General features: G+C 35.7%; 1 protein-coding gene across 1 annotated transcript in view; it reads left to right on the top strand.

Annotated features, from left to right (window-relative positions):
* LOC107551339 (calcium uptake protein 1, mitochondrial) overlaps positions 1-12017 on the top strand; it is a gene marked incomplete at its 5' end in the record, with an annotated part of 74194 nt that overhangs the window by 40950 nt on the left and 21227 nt on the right. Inside the window, 3 exons of the mRNA XM_016232914.1 lie at positions 5577-5582; positions 6574-6688; positions 9502-9584. Coding sequence (XP_016088400.1) covers positions 5577-5582; positions 6574-6688; positions 9502-9584 — 204 coding nt within the window. The remainder of the gene's footprint in view (positions 1-5576; positions 5583-6573; positions 6689-9501; positions 9585-12017) is intronic.

The raw sequence follows: 12017 nt of genomic DNA, 5'->3' as shown, positions 1-12017 counted from the left end.
ATAATGACAGGCTGCCAATCTCCAAACAGCAATAAAATCCTCATAAAAGTAGTCCGTATGATTTGTGTGTTAAGTCTTCTTAAAGTCTTATGTTTGTATGAGGAACAGACCAAAATTTAAGTTAAATATTTTCCTTCACCGTAGCTCTCAGACCTGTGGCATTAAAAACATTTTGTGTTTACAAGACATGCAAGAAACAGTAGAATCATTGATGGCAAACCTGCTGTGATGCACTTTAATGAGGCAAGCGCAAAGATTTGAGAGCTAGAATGGACGGTCCGATTTGTTTAGAAATCCTACTTATATTTAAGCTCAACTTAAATGTCTTAAAGTTTCTCATACAAAGCTATTGTATGAATTTGTATGAGCCGTATCGACTAAAAAACAAAAGTCATATGGACTACTTTTAAGATATTTTGTGGTTGTTTTCATTTTTGGAGCTTGACAGATTCTTTCTCCTTTTACTTTTGTGTTTAGTGGAATAAAAGTGCTGCTGACAGATTAGTTTTTATTATAATGTGTGTGTTTTTTTGTTTGCACATTTGACTTGATACTAAAGTAACAGTGCAGTTTACATTCTGAATCTGGAATGATGGGTCTAAATAATCAGTATTTGAATTTGACTGTATTTTTCAGTTTAGTGCACATAGGGGTTTATTTGGCATTTGTAATGAATGAATGCATGAGTGTAGTTTTTTTGTTTTGTTTTTAAAAATGGCAAGTACTTTCTAGTTGAACGCACTCTTAAATATAATTATATGAATGGCTGTGTTGTTGATTGTAGTGGCTGTTCCTACTGCTGGCTGCCATCGTGTTATTGATGGGTTGCAGAACAGGCCATTACTTCTGAAAATCTGACCACAAATGGGATGTATTATCAGTGAAAAGATGGTGTCGTTCTGGTTTGGCAAGCAATCTGATTTATTGTTGATAGAAATTAATATTGCGGGGTTTGTATAAACTGCAGCAGTTCATAATAAATCATCTCATGAACATGATTGAATGATTAGCAATGCTTGAATCAAAGTCGCTCAGAATTCAGACCATTTTTGACCGTGTTTTTTTTATTTATATATATTTGTATATTATATTATGTCCCAATATGTCTCAGGAGGAGAAGGCACATCTTCATTTTAGACACCAAAACTTAATGCAGACTTGTGTTTATCTCCATTGCATTGCATTGCTAGAGATGCAAAGAATGCAAGCCGCTCGCTCAGGGCAATTTATTTGGAGACAAATGTATTTGGCTATAAGTGTGATCAGGAGCTTGCAAAACTGCAATTTATAGATCATCAATATCAGTTCATTTCTGCACATTTGGACTAGGGTTGTGACAGTGAGGAAATTTTCCCACCGGTTAATCGACGTGTGACAAAACTGTTAATACTGGTATCACCGTGGGGGTGGGGGCATTCCCTCTTTTCCTCGCATTCCTTCTCTTTTAAATAGCTTGTAAAAGTGGCGTGGGCATTTTACTTTCACTTTCAAATAGCGGCAATTTGGCGTAAAGCAATTGTTCGTTTTTAGTTTGTTTGGATTTTCCCTCTTTTCCTCGCTTTCCTTCACTTTTAAATAGCTTAAAAGCACCATGGGCATTTTACTTTCACTTTCAAATTCGCGGCAGTTCGGCGTCAATTGCTTGAATGCAACAACAAAATACAACGTCAAACTCACTTTAGTCTATATATAAAACAGAACTTTTATTAACAAAACAAATAAAAATACACCATGCTATAGGGCAGGCTATGCCTAATATAAAATAACAAATAACTTGTATAAAGTTTATTAGGTATACAAAACTGGAAATAGGCTAAGTAAACATGCATAATATATAACCAAATAAATAAGAAACGTAGAACGTTTATTAGCAAAACGAGTAAGAAAGCTTGGAGGCACGGCATACACCTTGATGTCAAATCAAATAAATAAATGACACAAAGTTTAAATAAAGTAAAAATCAGCAAACACTGTGGAACCAATTAAATAAGAAACAAATGTTTAAAAAAACTTCCAAAATCACCTTAGATAAACGGATTTCCAAAATCCAAAATACTGCCAAGCAGGCGCTTTTGTATCTCGTTTCGAAACTAAATCATCCGCGATCGTCTTGTCTGTCTCACCTCACTCTTGTTGTCAGTCAGCTCGACTCGCTCTCCTCACTGGAGAAATTAAATCTGATCTGTGATGCGACTGTCGTTCGGCACGCTGCATTCAGTTTTTAATTGTAGTGTCTGTTCTTTTACTGAACTAAATTATTTTTATTACTATAAAAAAAATCAAAACGACGGTGGGGGTCGGTGTCGCGGTGGGCAAGTGACGTAACCGGTGTTGCGGCTTAACACCGGTATCACCGTCAGCACCGTCTATCGCGGCAAGCCTTATTTGGATGAACTGCTTTCAAACCAATTGCAAATCATATCAAGTTTAGAAAACCACTTTTACACTGAGCTCCACACCAAAAGCCTGAAAGCGGAAATCCTTGGAAAGCTCACCAAATCCAGACCCAGTCTCCCAGTTTCCCCTCATTTGGAGAAAGGCTGAATTTTGCCTTGGGCTTAGTTTTGGACAGTGCCGTAGCAGCATTACTTGTGAAGTGTGGGTTCATGAGTCTGAGACTTCACGAACGTTTATCAAAAATAGAGCTAACCGTATTTCCAGCTAGCCTATTTCATGGATAACTGATGCGCCTATTACGTAATTGCAACAAACCAGTGGTAATTTAAAGGTGTTTACAAGCCTTTTCTGGAAACTTTTGGCCAGATTGTGTTCGAAATGACGTCACAGAAATGTGTTCTTCCAGTCTGCTTGAAGTGTGTCAGGGCCTTAATATGCCTCAGTCAATTCAGCTGCGCTCCATCTAGCGAGAACATGTCCTGAGGACATCCACCTAAGAACAAAAGCAAGATGTAGAACTTAGAAATGTTCCAAGAGCTCTTTGAACATATTTGAGCTAACAAGAAAATTTGGAGAACTCCTAAGGTACTAACAGGAGTGTGCTGAAGGATCTGTCCAGGCTTTCCATATAGGCCTGCTTGCTAGTGCTTGGACACAGAACAGAAAGTAGTTGGTCAGTGCTTGCTCTCTCAATCCTCTCCACATAAACAGTGGCACTGAAGATTAATCAGGCTGTCAAATGCTCGTAATCTTTTTAATGAAAGTTAAATATGGAGGAGTGTCTGATCCTGCCAGATTTGCATCGCAGGCATATTGAGTAGGAACTGTAACATTTATCATGCTATAGTGCCTCTTTTAAGCATTTTAAGCGGTCTTACGTTTCGTAAGATTGAGTGTTTTCACAGTAGTCCTTTTGGCGAGGCCTCAAGTTCCATTTGAAAGGTGGGATCTGACATGCGCTTTATATGGATTCCTGAAGAATTGCAATTTATGTAAGTGCCACTTGTTAATCCCAATTTATAATGTTGTGTAAACAAGCATTTTTAAGTTTTGTTTACATTTATTTTTTATTTATTTATTTAGTTCGTAAAGTGTCCCTAAAATGTATTCGGCATTTCATCATGAGCATCTTATATTTAGAAATGTGCAAATTCTGCTTGTCTCAGCAGAAATGATGTACTTTGCACCTCGAAAACAGACTCAATTATTTGAAATGTGGAGCAAAAAATTCACCAGTAGTGAATTCCTCCCTAGTTTTTGTGTGTAACTGGTATTCCCTACATTAGGAGGACCAAATGTCCCCACAAGTAAACCAGTACATTTTGACATTTTCTTGGTCCCCATGAGGATACAAGCTTATGAATCATATAGAATGAAGTCTTTTGAAAATCTAAAATAGCAGAAAGTTTTGTGTGAGGGGTTGCTTTAGGGTAAGGCAATAGAAAATATAGTTTGTACAGTATAAAAACCATTACGTCTATGGAATGTCCCCATAAAACATGGAAACTTGTGTGTGTTTGCCAGTAGTTCTTATATAAAATAGCATAATGTTCTATTCTAATCTTATCAAGTTATGGGTTTAGTTTGAGTTTAGTGCTTCTGCAGACCTTGTAGTGACCTTAGCTGTCAGATATCTGTATTGAGAGAGGGTGAGAGAGGGAAAAAATAAACAAAATCTTGAATTAGCTCTGAAAACATGGATAGAGCACTTCATACAGCTTAAAAATATGAAACGGTGGTTCCATCGAAATCTACAGTGATGGCACACACACTAGAGAGCTCATCAAATCAAACACTGAGCTGCCAACAATTTCTAATGTATTCTAGCAGTGATAGAGTATATACTGTATATGGTTAGAAATATCATAAAAAATGCTTTGTATCTGGTGTTTGTTACTGATGCTGTAGAAAGACTTCTGGTTTCACTTTATTTTAAGGTGTCCTTGTTACAGTGTGATTATACATTTAAGTACTGAGTAATATTAATTACCTACATGTACTTAGTACTATATGGTTAGGATAGGTTTATGCTTAGTGCTACTTGCATGTAATAAAAAAGGCCTGTAACATAGCTTTCTCTATTCTATTCTTTTCTGTTCTATCTACTTGTTTTATTTTTGTTATATGAATATACAGTGGGTACGGAAAGTATTCAGACCCCCTTAAATTTTTCACTCTTTGTTATATTGCAGCCATTTGCTAAAATCATTTAAGTTAATTTTTTTTCCTCATATATTAGTGCTCTTTTGTTGGTTTTGGTTGCTTCTAATGTCATCATTTGTAAGTCGCTTTGGATAAAAGCATCTGCTAAATGTAAATGTAATTATGCATAATTTATTGTTATTGTAATAGTAAATACATGTAACGTGTAACAAGGACACCTTAAAATAAAGTGACCACACTTGTTATAGTTACATTTTTAGTACTAAAGTGTCGGTGCGTTTGACATCCCTACTATTAACATTGGATAAGAATGAGCGTCTCTTGGGTGTCTCTGAAGGTGACAGCAGGGACACAATAAGCCCGGAGCATATTAGCCCCTCATGGCTCCTCTTCTCACACACACACACACACACACACACACACACACATATACACATACACACACACACACACACATACACAAGTTTGCTTTTGTCAGCACCTGCAGCACAAGTCTATTCCCATTCGGACCAGTCTCGGAGCGGTACAAAAATAACCTGTGTTCACCTTGTCCCTTATTCACCTTATTCAAAAAGATTTGATTTACAGAATGTTGAGTCTGATGTTCAGAAATTAGTATTTCATAGATATGCAATAATTAGGGTTAGAGGTTTGTTCAGACCTGAGGTAATAGCAGTAGCAATGCACGCATTGCTAAGGAGATTTTCAGTGGGAAATATTATTTTTCAATATCTGATTTTGATGCTAAAGTGAATATGGAGGCGTGTATCGTGTGTTATCGGCTTGTATCATGTCGTCACAAAGGGAGTGTGTGTTCAGTGGGAAGTGTGTGTGTGTGGGATGTTGCATAAATGTGTTTTTGTGTGTTAGCATGACGTGAAAAGGGCTGGATTTGGGTGTTTGCTATGGTGTGTTTATACACTTATGGTGTGTGGTGGGCCTGACTGTCTGCTCAATGGTCAGGTTGTTTTAATCCATTTTTCTTCCCCTTTACTCACTGATGGAATCAACCCCAGACAGAGGTAACACGATACATCGGCAGAAACTGAGCTCTGGCATGCTATTTGTGTGTGTGTATATGTGTGTGTACTTCCACACTTGAGGATTCTGATTCTTTCTATGTCTTTCTATGCCAAAAACAGGTAGAAAACTGTGTTCACACCACTGTGGAGTCACCTTCGTTCATGCTCATAAAATGTGAACCAGTTTACTTCAGAAATGTCAAATACTGTGTGATCTTGCGTTTTGTGAAGCGAAGTCAGTGACTGTAGCACTTACTATGTTGTTCAATACAGACATATCTCAAAAACATAGTAAGCTTCCTACCTAGACACCATTCTTGATCATCATATTAGGCATATTTAGGTGTGCACCTATGATGTTAAGAACTGCAGTTAAGCATGTTGCACACATGTTGACAACCTCCGTGATTTAAATGGTCAAATGCATCTATTATGGCCAAATATGCTGTTTAGGTAGGAATCACACTTCATTTGAGCATTTGAACACTTGTATGAAAAATGTTGTTGAGGTAGTCACCGTCTTGATTTAAACATCTATGATGCCCAAAAGTGCTGTTTAGGTAGGAAGCCCACTTGATTTAAACATTTGGCCACACATTTGATGCTCAAAGATGTTAATTAAGCAACCCACTTGATTTTACCACCTTGATTTGACTGTCAGAACATGCTTGATGTTCCAAAATGCTGTCTAGGTAGGCAGCTCACTTGGTTTTGAAACATATGTGCTGATCTATAAGTGACACTTATGAAATGTCTGTTTTGACACCCTTTTTTTGATGTTTTATTTTTGCTTGTGTCTTGTATGACTCTGCATCCCTTGCATGATTCTACTGTGCTGTGTCAGTGTCAGCATGCTAGTTCCCTTATCTCTGCTGCACTGTACAGACTCTGTGGAGCTCAGCTCTTAAACAGGACTCAGATGCTCCATATGGTGTTCAGCTGAAGCATTGCTGACTCTCTCTCTCCTCTGTTTCTCTGTGGGCATCTGTAGAAGATCTCTCAGGACAGAGAGAAGTTTGCCGACGAGGACAGCATTTTCTACACACTGGGGGAGTGTGGACTCATCTCTTTCTCTGACTACATCTTCCTCACAACTGTCCTTTCCAGTAAGTGTCTTGAATGTACTTTGTGTATATAGGTCAATGACGTGACGTTACTTTTTTGGTGTCCGCATGGTTTGATTAAATTTAAAAGGGTTAACATTTCAAAATAAATTTGCTAATTACTTGCATACATTCTCTTTTTTGAGGACCAAATCTAAAATTTCTGGTTTTAATTCATTTTGAGAGAATATTTGGGGGATGATTGCAAAAATGTCAATGTGGTGGAACCATAAAAACTTTGTACAAAATAATTTATCTTGTTAAAAAAAGGTGAAATTCTCAATAAAACACCATAATAACTAGTTTGGCATAATCTTACATTTAATAGTAAATAAAAGTAAATGGAGCACCATTGTTCTGAATATTATAATTAGTTTGGAGAATTATGTGAGTCAAGTCAAATTCCTGAAGTGTCAAGGTGGTGTAACCACCATTCAAAAAGCCATTTTGTTAATATTTTCCAAGAATACCATGTGACAGGAAATTATATCACAGAGAGGGACCCCTGGTGACACTAACCGCTGCATGCAAAGTTTAGTAACTCTCTTTAGAATGTGAGATAATTTGATATTTGTAGGGTATGGTCAGGTATACTTAGGTATGCATGTCAAAAGGTATGACTGCAGGAATACATTGATAATTTAACATGAGTGGTACCTTTAAAAATTACATTTGAAATATTCCCACCAAGGCCATGTATTTACATAGGTGTCCATGATAATGCCTGTCAAATTTGATTTTAAATTGAAATGTCAAGTGGTGTAATAAGTGGTACACCATTTGACTCCTATTACAAGCCTTTCTGTTAGGGGCCAATTTGGTCAAATATCACTAGTTAATGATGCTAATTAAAGATGTAATATAAACTAACCTACTATTTGGAACTATTTTCAAGTGTTCAATGATATATTATTTTGAGAAATTGGTTTATTATTAAAGCTCTGTAAGTCTAGGATAAAATAATTGTTGCACAACATTAGTGTTTTTTAAATGTTTAGCTTTAATGCATATTTCTATTCCATTCACTTAAAATTTTAAAGGGACAGTTGACCCAAAAATGAAAATTACCCCATGATTTACTCACCCTCAAGCCATCCTAGGTGTTTATGACTTTCTTCTTTCAGACGAATACAATCGGAGTTATATATAAAAAAAAATCCTGGCTTTTCCAAGCTTTATAATAGCAGTGAATGGGTGATATTTTTTAACCTCTTTTTCCCCCAATAGATGCCACAATACAATACGAAATTACAATATGAAAATTAAAATTACAGTAGGAGACATGAGTTCACTGTTAATCACAATGATGATTGTGATTTTTTTGCCTTTTTGCCTGGGTTTTTTTTTTTCAGTATTGGAAAAAAAACACTTTGCTGAACTTATTGACTGTCATGCTTGATTTTCAGTGTCTATTTCTTCAAAAAACAATGGCTTTTGGCTGTAGAAGCAACATGGTCAGGTGGTGTAACTGATTTGTGTCAATTGGCGTAACCAATATTTTTCATAAAAATATAATTATATACAGGAAAATTAATGTGGAGTAAAATGTAATCATCTAGTTTAGTGTAGTAACATGGTTTTTAACGATTTTTACATAATTTGTCAAAGATTATTTAGAAAACAGAGGTGTTTTCAGCATAAGTCCCGCCAATTTTTTAACATTTTTTAAAAATTTTTACAATTTACATTTAGAGATAACTCTAAAAAAAAATCTATTTTCGTTTGATATTTTAAAATGAAGTATTTATTTCTATGAGTACGCTTACATGCCATCTAGGTGGATAAAATATTTAATATTTCTCATTCTTTGGCAGTTACACCATTTGGCATTTTCAGGTACATTCAGTCTTAACTTTTGTAAAAAGTGGTGCAAATGTCATTTTTAATTACATAAAATTAAGTTCGCCGGGATTCGAACTCGGGACGCCCGTAACACAATGGCGTTATATGTCAACGCACTGCCCACTAGGCTATCGGCACCGACGTGTATTTCTTTTAAATCTCTTTTTGTTTTGCTAGCTATTATGACAGTGTTGTTGGGCTTAATACTGACACCTACTGGTGTGGATGAAGCATCATAAAAGCAAATGTTTGCGCTTCGTTACCTGGTAGTTTATTCCGCAACTAGAAGTTTATGATAATAAGGGGGTTATAAGGAAAAAGTGAGCAGTATTGGGTCATGTGATTTCAACATGCCTGCCACCATGACGGTGGACCACCCTTTTGTAGAAGTAAAGAGCTTTAATTAGGCCTCTGATATAACTGAATCTTTATTTGATGTGAGTAGAAATGTGTTTTTTTCTAAGTTTTAATGAAATGACTGATAACAGTGAAACACATTTTTATAGAAGTTTTTTTTTGTACATTTCTTTATAAAATTCCACATGCTGAATATGAAAATCACATTACTTTTTGTGTATCATTAACAACAGTTTAAGTTCCAGAAAGCGCTAGAATATTCCAGAATGTTACAGAAATTTCTAGAATGTTCCCATCCTTGCAAAAGCAAAATATCTTTTAAAAACATGCACAATTAGTACAAAAATGTATCTGTACTAAATTAATGTTTCATAATTAATGATACAAGTTCTAAAATATACCTAAATATTTACAAAAATACGGATGCTTCGTGAAAACAAATATTACAATAATAATTAGCATCACAGAAGAATCATAAAAAATGTAAGTAAAACTTTTTTGTCACATTGTGTATTATTTTTTAAACCGTTAAGAAATGCAGAAATTGCATCTATGTGTTAGTGAAAGTAAATGCTGTCATATCTTTGGGTTGCAAAAGCTGTTTCGTCCCTTTGCAGCTCCACAGAGGAACTTTGAAATCGCCTTCAAGATGTTTGACTTGAACGGAGACGGAGAGGTCGACCTTGAGGAGTTTGAGCAAGTAGGTGAACACAAAGTCCTTCAAAGGTACAGATGAACACATTCCATTAGTACACTGTCAGAAAACAAAATGCAAAAATTGTTCCTTGAGGCTGGTGGTACAACAGCTTGTGACTTGGGCAGTATCCTCAAAGGGACATCTTTGTACCTTATTACTCCTAAAAGGTTCATAGTAGTACCCTGAGGGAACATATTACTATTCTAAGGTACTAATACTATTTAGGGGTAGATAAAGGGTACAAAGTTGTCCCTTTCATTGTGTACTACCCCAGTGACAAGCTGTTACTGCACCTAAAGGTACAACCTTTAGTGTAGCCCAAGGTGTTTTTGCACATTTTTTTTTCTGTCATTGTAGTGACCGTTTGTGTATTTTGGTTACACGTGTGTTTTCAGCTGTTTGTTTAGCTTACCTTTGCCCCTCAGGCTACATTTGCCTTTCATTTGCAGTCAATGTGAGTCATTCACCTGGTAATATCAGGTCTTTCTCTTTCCAAAAGCATTCTGGGTATATGCAGTGCCTGTTGATAAACACACAGTATGTGCTCAACCATGCAAATATAGTAGCCACATCAAAGGGAATATATTTAATGCTCTTGTCTGAGGACATGGACCTCCAGTAGACGAGTCAAGAGGGTGACATTCAAACCACGACTGACGCAAAGGGTCAGAGCATAGAATTTTGCCTGTTTGTCGGCCCGGTTTTTAAGAAGTTTAGTTAGCAATGGAAACTTAAAAAAAAAAAAAAAAGTACCAGTTCTATTGAAACCACATTATTAAGTGTCATTGGCATAATCTTTGCTTTCGCCTTCGGTTTAAAGTCAACATGAAATCAAATTGACCCTATTTACTTTGTTATTGTATGTTCAGACTTTTTGCAATATGTACGATTAGTGCATATTCCCCCCAAAAAATGTAAAGGCATGTTCCGCCTCTAAAATGACTTTCCTTTATGTGATGAATTCTTCATTCTCTCATTGATTATTTAACAATCACTTTTCACAATCTAATCAATTCCCGATGGATAAAATCCCACCCTACATTTATATCACTTGGAAATATGTCAAATTGATAGATGACTGATGTTTGATATAATTACATTTATTAAAATTAATATTTAAACAATTGAGCTTATTAAGCCTAAATATAAGCTACTTAAAGGTTTCCAATAAGTTGCGTATTAATAGAATGTGCGGTCACAGGTGTGGGTTTATCACTAGGGATGTAACGATTAACCGCGAGCAGGTTGAAAATCGATTTAAATATATGACGATTCAGATCGGTTGAGATGCTAAACAAATCGCGATTCAATTAGGGGTAGTTTATATGAATGTATGTGAGGGGAACTTACTGTCATTAGAAAAGTTTAGATGGTATTTTTTCTTTTCATCTTGCCTCTGTATAATGCATATTAAAGTACATAAGTGCAGCGCTGCTTTGTTTACAGCGGAAACGCTTTAAGCGCCACCTGCTGGCAGAGAGTGAATCTGCGTCTCTTTCAGCTCGTCTGCTGTTTCTGTTTCATGCAGATATTTTTTATGTAGGCCTATAGTTTCACAAAACAGAAGTCAAATCATTCTGTTTTTGCTTCAAATGTCGAAATTATACAATCTAATTTAGATTAAAAACTGCTCATGTTGCATGTATGCAGCATCTTTGTTTGGAACAAGATTAAAATGCAGTGGTTGTCTCTTAATTTTAAATGGAAAGAGCACAGACAAAGCCTTAGTTTGTTTATATGAAGAGATTTCTTTATTTGTGTTTTATTTGGGCTTGTTTTAAAATTTCAATTTAGTTTTGTTGTTTACATTTATATTAAATTGTGTTATTTAGCAGACACTTTTATCCAAAGCGACTTACAAATGAGGACAATAGAAGCAATCAAAACCAACAAAAGAGCAATAATATACAAGTGCTATATTAGTATATTATTATAGTGTTATATTTCAATTTCACAAAGAAATTGTGCAGCATTTTGTCCAAGCAATAATAAAAGGACACATTTTATTTATAATTTGTCCTAAATCTAATTTTCTTCGAATCGAATCGTGGCTTGAGTGAATCATTACATCCCTATTTATCACAGATCATCCCATTGAAGAATTTAAGGTTAGAGCTATTTGTTTTAGGAAACCTCTCATAACATCAATCTTTTAAAAATACTACACTTAGACTCTGTTAAGGGAATATATCGGTCTAAAAATGCTGAATCTTTAACAGCATTTCAGCCCTCTTGGAATGATTGATTACGCAGCAGTATATAGTTACGCAGTCATTTATTGATAGTTATCTTTAGTTGCTTTTGTCCCAGAACCGCACATACATCACTGCTAACATTCACACCTTCACCCTGAAAGGAGTCCTTGAATTCCAGCGCTCTCTTCTCTTTTCTGTGGAGTTCTGCTTAAGTTTAGTGTTCTCCAGTGATTGATCAATA

This window comes from Sinocyclocheilus grahami, unplaced genomic scaffold (genome assembly GCF_001515645.1).
Source record: "Sinocyclocheilus grahami isolate Dianchi unplaced genomic scaffold, SAMN03320097.WGS_v1.1 scaffold421.1, whole genome shotgun sequence".
In the NCBI taxonomy this organism is placed as follows: Eukaryota; Metazoa; Chordata; class Actinopteri; order Cypriniformes; family Cyprinidae; genus Sinocyclocheilus; species Sinocyclocheilus grahami.
This window is presented reverse-complemented; position numbering and strand designations above follow the sequence as displayed.